Here is a 12,272-nt window from a genome sequence, read left to right as displayed (position 1 = left end):
TTACATCTGAATTTGACTATTCCAATACACTCCTGGCTGGCCTCCGTTCTTCCACCCTCCCTAAACTTCAGCTCAGCCAAAGCCCTGCCATCCATATTCTTGCACCAAGTCCTCTTCACGCACCAGCCCCATGCTTGTTCACTGAACTTCACAGACTCCTGGTCCAGCAATGCCTCAAATTTAAAATTCTCATCATCGTGTTCAAATTTCTCCATGGTCTCCCTGTCAATTCTCATGAACTCGGGGTAAGCTTAAATAGGTGCATTCATTATTTGAGCATATATGAAGAGACACTTATTGATACTGGTGTGTGAACAACGGTTAGGAGTTGTACACTTGTAATGTTAACTTTGTGAATAAATCTAAATAGAGTAAAGGCTGACTTCTGGTCTCCTTCACCTACTGGCTGTTAGAGGTTTAACACTCGCCCTATCATATCTTTGTCACTTCCTCCAGCACGACATGCCATTCCTCCAATTCTGTTTTTTTTTGTACCCGATTTCCCGTTACCCATCCATTGTTAAGGAATGGGTTCAGAGGCTTTCCAACTAGATTTCATATTGATGTTAAGTTTCCAATCATTGACACTGATATGTAAAGAGGTTGCAGGTGGCACTTGTTTGGTGTGGTGTGGTGATAGAGTTTTGTACAGAGTGTGTTCAAGAAAAATAAAGGTGTCTTGGGAAAGGAGCAGAACGGGCAGCACGGTAGCAGCGTGGTTAGCACAATTGCTTCACAGCTCTAGGGTCCCAGGTTCGATTCTCGGCTTGGGAAACTGTCTGTGCGGAGTCTGCACGTTCTCCCCGTGTGTGCGTGGGTTTCCTCCGGCTGCTCCGGTTTCCTCCCACAGTCCAAAGATGTGCAGGTTAGGTGGATTGGCCAATGCTAAATTGCCCTTAGTGTCCAAAATTGCTGTTAGCGTTGGGTGGGGTTATTGGGTTATGAGGATGGGGTGGAGGTGTGGGCTTGGGTAGGGTGCCCTTCCCAAGAGCCGGTGCAGACTCGATGGGCCAAATGGCCTCCTTCTGCACTGTAAATTCTATGATTCTATGAACTCTTGACTCTTTACTGAATAGCAGCCAGAAGCTAATATTGATGAGGGGTGTGGCTTCAGTGGTCTAGGTCCTAGGCTCTGGAATTTTCTCCTTAAATCTCTCCTCCTTTAAGATGCTCCTTAAAATCTACCTCTTTGATCTATTATCCTCCTTTTCTGGCTGAGTGTCAAATTATGTCTGGCAAATCTCTGGTGAAGCGCCTTGGGAGATGCTACATAAATGAAAGTTTTGTTATTCATGAAAGAGGGTCAGGCACGGGAGGAATTAGCTTCAACAGGCGAAAAAGTCGATTTATCTTCTTGAATTTTCTTTGCTTTTTATGATGTCATTATCAGTATTATTACATCATGGCAAGTTATCCATCATGCATGTTATTCATTATTTACACACTCTTCAGTTACATTATTTTCTAACATCTAAAGTTCCATATAGACGCACCCCTGCTGATATTTATCCTCTTTTATTTATTCTTTCATGGGTCTTGGGGAAAGTAGTAGCATGGATAGAGGATTGGTTAATTAATAGAAAGCAAAGAGTGGGGATTAATGGGTGTTTCTCTGGTTGGCAATCAGTAGCTAGTGGTGTCCCTCAGGGATCAGTGTTGGGCCCACAATTGTTCACAATTTACATAGATGATTTGGAGTTGTGTCCAAGTTTACAGACGACACTAAGATGAGTGGTAAAGCAAAAAGTGCAGAGGATACTGGAAGTCTGCAGAGGGATTTGGATAGGCTAAATGAATGGGCTAGGGTCTGGCAGATGGAATACAATGTTGACAAATGTGAGGTTATCCTTTTTGGTAGGAATAACAGCAAAAGGGATTATTATTTAAATGATAAAATATTAAAACATGCTGCTGTGCAGAGAGACCTGGGTGTGCTAGTGCATGAGTCGCAAAACGTTTGTTTACAGGTGCAACAGGTGATTAAGAAGGCAAATGGAATTTTGTCCTTCATTGCTAGAGGGATGGAGTTTAAGACTAGGGAGGTTATGCTGCAATTGTATAAGGTGTTAGTGAGGCCACACCTAGAGTATTGTGTTCAGTTTTGGTCTCCTTACTTGAGAAAGGACGTACTGGCACTGGAGGGTGTGCAGAGGAGATTCACTAGGTTAATCCCAGAGCTGAAGGGGTTGGATTATGAGGAGAGGTTGAGTAGACTGGGACTGTACTCATTGGAATTTAGAAGGATGAGGGGGATCTTATAGAAACATATAAAATTATGAAGGGAATAGATAGGATAGATGCGGGCAGGTTGTTTCCACTGGCGGATGAAAGCAGAACTAGGGGGCATAGCCTCAAAATAAGGGGAAGTAGATTTAGGACTGAGTTTAGGAGGAACTTCTTCACCCAAAGGGTTGTGAATCAATGGAATTCCTTGCCAGTGAAGCAGTAGAGGCTCCTTCATTAAATGTTTTTAAGATAAAGATAGATAGTTTTTTGAAGAATAAAGGGATTAAGGGTTTTGGTTTTCGGGCCGGAAAGTGGAGCTGAGTCCACAAAAGTTCAGCCATGATCTCATTGAATGGCGGAGCAGGCTCGAGGGGCCAGATGGCCTACTCCTGCTCCTAGTTCTTATGTTCTTATCACTGGCAAGGCCAGCATTTGTTGCCCATCCCTAGAGTGGCCATTACAGAAGGCATTGCTGTGGGTCACATGTAGGCCAGACAAGATAAGGATGATAGATTTCCATCTCCTAAAGGGCATTAGTGAACCAGATAGGTTTCCCCGACAATGATTTCTCCACCATCCATAGACTTTCAATTCCAGATTTTTGCTGATTTCAAATTCCACCGTCAGACATGGTGGGGCAGCACAGTGGTTAGCACTGCTGCCTCACAGTGCCAGGGACCCGGGTTCGATTCCGGCCTTGGGCGACCGTCTGTGTGGCGTTTTTACGTTCTCCCCGTGTCTGCATGGGTTTCCTCTGGGTGCTCCGGTTTCCTCCCACAGTCCAAGGATGTGTAGGTTAGGTGGATTGGCCATTAGTGTCCAAAGATGTTCAGGTAGGGAGTTTGCGGGGACGGGGCAGGGGAGTAGGCCTAGGTGGGGCGTTCTTTTGGAGGGTTGGTTCAATCTCGATGGGCCAAACGGCCTCATTCTGCATTGTAGGGATTCTATGGATTTGGACTCAAGTCCCCAGAGCATTATCCTGGGTCCCTGGATTACTAGTACAGGGACAATCCCATAACGCCATCGCCTCCCAATATCCATCCCCACTTTGCAATGTAATTGGTATTTGCTATTTATCTTCGATACCTGGCACATATTTCCATTCCCTTATACTATTTGGGAAACCAAACAATGGAACAGGCTGATTGGATTCATACATGGGATTCTATTGAGTGAAAACTGGTAAATTGAATTTTATTGAAAATGTTGCAAAATATATTTTATCTTCATGCTGAATACAGATATACATCTAGATGCTCCAGGTGTTCAATTTTGGATTCAACCACAGGAGGATAAGAAATAAATGTGAGTTAGAAATAGTTAGACCAATTGGATAATTATGTGGGGACAATGTTTGCTGGGCTGCTGAAAAAAGGCAGGTGGGGGGGGGGGGGGGATTGGGAGCAGGCGGCTGTGACTCACTCTTACAAAGAGCCAGCACAGGGACAAGGAGCCGAATGGCCTCCTTCTGCGTTGTGGACTTTCAACTATTCCATGATTAGTATAATATTAAAGTATCGAATATAACTATATCTACAATATACCTGTCAGAGTCTTCAGTTCTCGCTTTACTCCCTCTAGGTCTGCATTCACTAAGGCGGCACAGCCCAGGAAATCCATGCTGGCATTTGATTTCTGCACTTCCAAGTGACTTGTCACGAGGTTATTAAAAAACCTGCGCAGGGCCATAAGGCCATGGACAGAGGCTGGCGTAAGGGTCTGGGTCCCTCCGGCACCACAGATGTGAACTGCATCTTGCTGATTATGAAGAATGAAGGCGACGGATTTGACCTTCTTTCCACTTAAAGCCGCGGCAACCTGCGCTAGAATGGAATCCAGTGTGGAAGACTCATACACATAATGCACCACAGTCACGTGTGGCCACGACACATCTGTAATATCCGAACAACGTTTAACTTTATCGCAGATTATTAATAGCCTCCGTGTGGATAAACAGTACGTGACATCCAGTCCAACAGTCGGGCCTTTCCTCTCTACAGATTGTCCTTCTGTAGTGCATTGAACCGAGTGATTTCCACCGTGTCCAGCTCTGGAGCAGTGTGTCAGCTCCACTTCAGTCCTGCCTGGGCTCTTTCTTTTCTTAAACTCCTTTGCGCTACTTGAACGCGGCTCAAACTTGTTCTCAGATGAATCTGAGATAACCCCACTGTCTGTCTGCATTGAAGATCTCCTCGGCTTGTAATTCGAGTCAATAGTACTACCACTCATTTTGGATGGCAAAGAAATGCATTCAGGTCTGGTAACATTTCTGAATGGGGTTTGTGTGTCGATTTGAATGGTGCTGCACCAGCTTGTTTCACCTTCCACGTTTCTGAGTCTGTGTTTGAACAGTGACCTGGGTGGTGTGCCACAGGGTGTCAACTGCTTGTTAAATCCTTTCTGAAGTTATTGCCAGCATCCTCAGTGTGGTACTGTCAGCCGTGCGAAGCTTCAGTGGTTCCACCTGCTGTCTGGATGTACGGATAGTCCTCTGCAGGTTGTGCGGGGAAATGTGATAGTCAAAAACAGCTCTTGGCCATTCCTGCCAAAATAAAACAGAAATTCTCTTCAGAAGAAAAACACAAATGTAAAACTGCAGAGTCAGTAGTGCTGGATACTGTGGCACTGTGTTTACTGGAACCCCCATATGTGCCCTCATGCGCCGAGGTCCAAGGTACGATCCCAGCTCCGGGTAACTGTCCGTGTAGAGTTTGCATGTTCTCCCCGTGTTTGCTTGGGTTTCGCCCCCACAACCCAAAGATGTGCAGAGTAGGTGGATTGGCCATGCTAAATTGCCCATTAATTGGAAAAAAAAGAATTGGATATTCTAAATTTATTTTTAAAAAGTGCCCTCAGAAAGTAAGACCAGCGACCTGCAGTGCTCATTTTTCAATCTGAAAGCATCTTTTTTTTTCTTTATAAATTTAGAGTACCCAATTCATTTTTTCCAATTAAGGGGCAATTTAGCGTGGCCAATCCACCTACCCTGCACATCTTTGGATTGTGGGGGCGAAACCCACGCAAACACGGGGAGAATGTGCAAACTCCACACGGACAGTGACCCAGGGCCGGGATTGAACCTGGGACCTCAGCGCCGTGAGGCAGCAGTGCTAACCACCGCGCCACCATGCTGCCCCAACTGAAATCATCTCACGCGTACCTCAGTGTGCCCAGGCTGCCCCCGGGAAAGAGGAGTGAAGAAAAAAAGCACGTGCTCAAAATATCGTCCAGGCATTTTCAACTCTGCAATATCAGTGAATGGCGAATGCAGGAACTGAGACGGTTCACACCATCAGCATCCTCGACGAGAGAGAAAGCTAAGGGATGGCCTTACAGCGGGTTTTAAAATGATGAAGGGCGGACATTGGGCAGATTTATCCCCACATAGGGAATTCATAGGAAACTAACAGCCACTGTCACTGATAAAATCTAAAGGGGAATTCGCAAGAAACCTCTTCACCCATTGAAGGGGTCAGAATGTGGAAAGTGCCACCTCCTGAATTACTGGAGGAAGATACCATGGGGCAATTTATAGGGAAGTTAAGGTGTGCTTTTGAGGGAGAAAAGAATAGAAGGAAATGTTGATAGGGTTGGATATAGGGTAGGAGGAGGTTCCTGTGTGGACTCTGAACGCTGGCCTGAACCCAATGGAGAATTTATGCACTGAGGCTCAGCTATCATAGAATCCCTACAGTGTAGAAAGAAGCCATTAGGCCCATCGAGTCTGCACTGACCCTCTCAAAGAGCACACTACCTCGGACCACGCCCCACCCTATCCCAGTAACCCTTTGGTCACTAATGGGGCAATTTATCACGGCCTTCCACCTTACCTGCAAATCTCTGGATTGTGGGAGGAAACCAGGGCACCCGGAGGAAACCCACGCAGACACGGGGAGAACGTGCAGACTCCGCATAGTCAACCAAGGATGGAATTGAACCCGGGTCCATGGCACTGTGAGATACCGTGCCACAGCAGTGCTAACCACTGTGCCACAACAGTGCTAACCACTGTGCCACAACAGTGCTAACCACTGTGCCACAACAGTGCTACCCACCGTGCCACAGCAGTGCTAACCACCGTGCCACAACAGTGCTAACCACCGAGCCGCAACAGTGCTAACCACCGTGCCGCAACAGTGCTAACCACCGTGCCACAACAGTGCTAACCACTGTGCCACAACAGTGCTAACCACTGTGCCACAACAGTGCTACCCACCGTGCCACAGCAGTGCTAACCACTATGCCACAACAATGCTAACCACGTGCCACAACAGTGCTAACCACCGTGCCACAACAGGGCTAACCACCGTGCCCCAACAGTGCTAACCACCGTGTCGCAACAGTGCTAACCACCGTGCCACAACAGTGCTAACCACTGTGCCACAACAATGCTAACCACCGTGCTCCAACAGTGCTAACCACCGTGCCCCAACAGTGCTAACCACCGTGCCCCAACAGTGCTAACCACCGTGCCACAACAGTGCTAACCACCGTGCCACAACAATGCTAACCACCGTGCCCCAACAGTGCTAACCACCGTGCCACAACAGTGCTAACCACCGTGCCCCAACAGTGCTAACCACCGTGCCACAACAGTGCTAACCACTGTGCCACAACAATGCTAACCACCGTGTCACAACAGTGGTAACCACCGTGCCACAACAGTGCTAACCACTGTGCCACACCAGTGCTAACCACTGTGCCACAGCAGTGGTAACCACCGTGCCACAACAGTGCTAACCACTGTGCCACACCAGTGGTAACCACCGTGCCACAACAGTGCTAACCACTGTGCCGCAACAGTGCTAACCACCGTGCCGCAACAGTGCTAACCACTATTTCACTGTAGTGCTAACCACCGTGCCCCAACAGTGCTAACCACCGTGCCACAACAGTGCTAACCACTGTGCCACAACAATGCTAACCACCGTGCCCCAACAGTGCTAACCACCGTGTCGCAACAGTGCTAACCACTGTGCCACAACAATGCTAACCACCGTGTCACAACAGTGGTAACCACCGTGCCACAGCAGTGCTAACCACCGTGCCACAACAGTGCTAACCACCGAGCCACAACAGTGCTAACCACCGTGCCACAACAGTGCTAACCACCGTGCCACAGCAGTGCTAACCACCGTGCCGCAACAGTGCTAACCACTATTTCACTGTAGTGCTAACCAATGTGCCGCAGCAGTGCTAACCACCGTGCCACAACAGTGCTAACCACCGTGCCACAGCAGTGCTAACCACCGTGCCACAACAGTGCAAACCACCGTGTCACAACAGTGCTAACCACTGTGCCACAACAGTGCTACCCACTGTGCCACAACAGTGCTAACCACTGTGCCACAGCAGTGCTAAATACTGTGCCACAGCAGTGCTAACCACCGTGCCGCAACAGTGCTAACCACTATGCCACAGCAGTGCTAACCACCGTGTCACAACAGTGCTAACCACTGTGCCACAACAATGCTAATCACCGTGTCACAACAGTGCTAACCATCATGCCACAACAGTGCTAACCACTGTGCCACAACAGTGCTAACCACTGTGCCACAACAGTGCTAATCACTGTGCCACTACAATGCTAACCACCGTGCCACAGCAGTGCTAACCACTGTGCCACAACAGTGCTAACCACTGTGCCACAACAGTGCTACCACTGTGCCACAACAGTGCTAACCACTGTGCCACAACAGTGCTAACCACTGTGCCACAACAGTGCTAACCACTGTGCCACTACAATGCTAACCACCGTGCCGCAACAGTGCTAACCACTGTGCCACAACAGTGCTAACCACTGTGCCACAACAGTGCTAACCACTGTGCCACAACAGTGCTAACCACCATGCCACAACTGTGCTAACCACCGTGTCACAACAGTGCTAACCACCATGCCACAACAGTGCTAACCACTGTGCCACAACAGTGCTAACCACTGTGCCACAACAGTGCTAACCACTGTGCCACAAGTGCTACCCACCGTGCCACAACAGTGCTAACCACTCTGCCAAAATAGTGCTAACCCCTGTGTCACAACAGTGCTAACCTCCGTGCCACAACAGTGCTAACCACCGTGCCACAACAGTGCTAACCACCGTGCCACAACAGTGCTAACCACTGTGTCACAACAGTGCTAACCACCGTGCCACAACAGTGCTAACCACTGTGTCACAACAGTGCTAACCACGGTGCCACAACAGTGCTAACCACCGAGCCGCAACAGTGCTAACCACCGTGCCACAACAGTGCTAACCACCGTGCCACAACAGTGCTAACCACTGTGCCACAGCAGTGCTAACCACCGTGCCGCAACAGTGCTAACCACCGTGACACAACAGTGCTAACCACCGTGCCACAACGGTGCTAACCACTGTGCCACAACAGTGCTACCCACCGTGCCACAACAGTGCTAACCACTGTGCCACAGCAGTGCTAACCACCGTGCCACAACTGTGCTCACCACCGTGCCACAACAGTGCTCACCACCGTGCCACAACAGTGCTAACCACCGTACCACAACTGTGCTAACCACCGTGCCACCCATCTTGCCCGATCATTTAACAAAATATCTGCCCCCTCCTTGAGCGTTTCCTATCTCTGTGTTGGATTGCAGACATTTATGTTTGGTCAGAGCTTCAGCCCAGTGTGAAGCAGTCTGCTGGAAAGTTCAACAGCAATTTCTTGCGTGAAACACGGCAGGATGAGTTAAAGAAAGTCCCAGCTCCGCCGGAGTGCTGCTTGCTCCGTGACCCTGACATTTTCTCCCCAGAACTGCGCGTTTTGCTCTTGAGCAGCTCACTGGCTTCCTCACCTCTGGCCGGTGCCCCTGGCCGCTGCTCTGGCCGGTGCCTGCTCGCTGGGAGGGAGAGACAGCACTGCGCTCATTGCATTCCGCCCTAAATCACCTCGGTTCCTCCTGGAGACTTCATGCGGGGGTCGAAACCCTCTGCTCTAAACTTGGGGAAAGCGGCCTCGGTCCCGCATTCAGCTGGTGTTGCAACCAGCACAACGAAAGCGTCTCCCGTTGCCATTGGAAACCCCCCCGGGTTCTGTCAATCACAGTCAGCAGGGCGAGTGTAGCGAGGGAGGGCAGTGGACATTTCTGCCTCCACTGGGGGGTTAGAGCACCGAGCACTCCCCTCACCCCCAGGATGTCCAGGAGGGTCAAGGACAGTTTGGAGACGCAGTCAGGGGGAATCTTGAAGAACTTCTTACAATAACAATAATGATCTTTATTAGTGCCACAAGTAGGCTTACATTAACACTGCAATGAAGTTACTGTCAAAATCCCCTAGTCACCACACTCCGGCACCTGTTTAGGTACACTGAGGGAAAATTCAATGCCCAATTCATCTACAGCACGCCTTTCAGGACCTAGAACATAGAACATAGCACAGTACTGCATAGTACAGGCCCTTCGGCCCCCGATTGTGGGAGGGATCTCCGGAGCACCCGGAGGAAACCCCCGCACACACGGGGAGAATGTGCAGACTCTGCACAGGCAGTGACACAAGCCGGGAATCGAACCCAGGTCCCTGCCACAGTGAAGCAACAGTGCTAACCACTGTGCTACCGTGCCACCCCCTTCAGTAATACTCCCTTCAGCAAACTCAAATTTGGCCAACAACCCTCCCCCTCTTCCATGAACTGCTTCCTACAGTCAGAGTGAGATTTCTGGGGTGGGGGGTGGGTGAGGAGAAAGTCAATGAGTTAGAATGCTCTTGTGAAAAGCCTAAATGTCCAAATAAGACAATCATAAATTCAAAGATAGAAAGACGGAGGTGATAATATGAAATCTTTAAATCAGGATAACTTTGACAATTGCAGGCTGGCAGCAAGGTGTTGTCTTTAGAGTCAGGTTGTCAAGACAGAAGCAGCTTCTATTTCGGTGGAGAAGGTAGTCAAGAAGGCATACGGCATGCTTTGCCTTCATTGGCCGGGGCATTGAGTCTAAGAATTGGCAAGTCATTTTGCAGCTGTATAGAACCTTAGTTAGGCCACACTTGGCACACTTGTTCAATTCTGGTCGCCACACTACCAGAAGGATGTGGAGGCTTTAGAGACGGTGCAGAAGAGATTTACCAGGATGTTGCCTGGTATGGAGGGCATTAGCTATGAGGAGCGGTTGAATAAACTCGGTTGTTCTCACTGGAACGACGGAGGTTGAGGGGCGACATGATAGAGGTCTACAAAATTATGAGGGGCATTGTTAGAGTGGATAGTCAGAGGCTTTTCCCCAGGGTAGAGGGGTCAATTACTAGGGGGCATAGGTTTAAAGTGCGAGGGGCAAGGTTTAGAGGAGATGTACGAGGCAAGTTTTTTACACAGAGGGTACTGGGTGCCTGAAACACGCTGCCGGAGGAGGTGGTGGAAGCAGGGACGATAGTGACATTTAAGGGGCATCTTGACAAATACATGAATAGGATGGGAATAAAGGGATACGGACCCAGGAAGTGTAGAAGATTTTAGTTTAGTTGGGCAGCATGGTCGGCACGGGCTTGGAGGGCCGAGGGGCCTGTTCCTGTGCTGTACATTTCTTTGTTCTTTGTTATATAAAATGCCTTCATACCTCACAATCGTCCCGGACCAGAATGATCTATGGGCCTATTTAGCAAGTGGCTGACATGTAAATCGACTGGGAGTTCATGCAGTGAGCGTGTGTGTATGCAGTAATCCAGTTACTTCAACAGGAAGTTCTATCTATTGAATGGGGCGGGGTTGTGTAAATTGACCTCGAGCACATTCCAGGTGTACTCCTGGTCCTAGTTCGTATGTTCTTCTGTCTCGCATTTTGCCACCAACATTATGTCAGCAATCCAATGAAAAGGTGTCAGTGGTATAGAATGTGGCGCTAAACTCCCAGAGATGGGACAACATCATAGAATCCCTACAGTGCAGAAGAAGGACATTTGGCCAATCGAGTCTGCACCTGCCTCTGAAAGAGCACTCCACCCACGCTCACTCCCGGCCCCATCCCCATAACCCCACCTAACCTTTGGACACTAAAGGGCAATTTAGCATGTCCAATCCACCTAAATTTAGCATGTCCAATCCTTTCAGTACATCAATGACAGGTGGTGGAGGCGGAAGAGTCTTCCGGTCAGCCATGCTTGGTCCTGAGTGCTACCCTTCAGGTTGAGCCTCGGAAATTTGTCTGTCTCATGTGAACCTGGATGTCAGCAGGAACCTTGTCGGTGGGGAGTGCTGTCCGTCCGTCCAGCCATCCTACCTATCATTCTATCTATCGTTCTAGCCATCGGCACGGTAGTACAGTGGTTAGCACTGTTGCTTCACTGCGTCAGGGGCCTGGGTTCGATTCCGGCTTGGGTCACTGTCTGTGCGGAGTCTGCACGTTCTCCCCATGTCTGCGTGGGTTTCCTCCGGGTGCTCCGATTTCCTCCCACAGTCCAAAGATGTGCAGGTTAGGTGGATTGACCATGCTAAATTGCTCTTAGTGTCCAAAAAGGTTAGGTGGGGTTACGGGGATAGGGTGGAGGTGTGGGCTTAAGTAGAGTGCTCTTTCCAAGGGCCGGTGCCGACTCGAATAGCCGAATGGCCTCCTTCTGCACTGTAAATTCTATGATTCTATCACTCTATCTATAATTGCATCCATCTATTGTCCTACCTTTTATTTCTGTTCTATCCTTACTGTTCTATCATTAATCCCATACTGCTGAAAGGAATGACAATTGCTGGAATTGTGCATCTTTGGTACCTAAGCCAGATCTGTTCCTCTGATGAAGAACAAATTAGACTGAGTCGCTGTTTGGCAACATCACCCTTTCCAATGGTGGTAATCAATTTCCTCATGCACTATTCCCAATTTCTAAATGATCTGCCCTACTGTTGATTATTGTCCTATGTATTTTATGCCTTTCTGGTGAACAAAACATTTGTGAGTATCATTGTTTTCCCTCTCTCTGGCGAATTTATAGTACAGAAATTTGGCCCAACTAACCTGCCCAGATAAGACTCCACCCCCGCCGACTTCACCTAATGCGACCTGCATATCCTCCTATTTAGTTCTCCTTCATATACCTAAA

At 48.7% G+C, this 12,272-nt stretch overlaps 1 protein-coding gene across 1 annotated transcript in view; it reads right to left on the bottom strand.

The window, feature by feature from the left end:
- Nucleotides 1-9,223, bottom strand: part of LOC140387466 (uncharacterized) — a 193,172-nt gene extending 183,949 nt beyond the window's left edge. The window contains exons 1-2 of the mRNA XM_072470585.1: nt 9,041-9,223; nt 3,771-4,768 (exon numbers count right to left, since the gene is read on the bottom strand). Coding sequence (XP_072326686.1) covers nt 3,771-4,455 — 685 coding nt within the window. The 5' untranslated portion in view covers nt 4,456-4,768; nt 9,041-9,223. The remainder of the gene's footprint in view (nt 1-3,770; nt 4,769-9,040) is intronic.
- Between the last annotated feature and the right edge of the window lie 3,049 nt (nt 9,224-12,272).

Source organism: Scyliorhinus torazame, chromosome 12 (assembly GCF_047496885.1).
Source record: "Scyliorhinus torazame isolate Kashiwa2021f chromosome 12, sScyTor2.1, whole genome shotgun sequence".
NCBI classification, from domain to species: Eukaryota; Metazoa; Chordata; class Chondrichthyes; order Carcharhiniformes; family Scyliorhinidae; genus Scyliorhinus; species Scyliorhinus torazame.
This window is presented reverse-complemented; position numbering and strand designations above follow the sequence as displayed.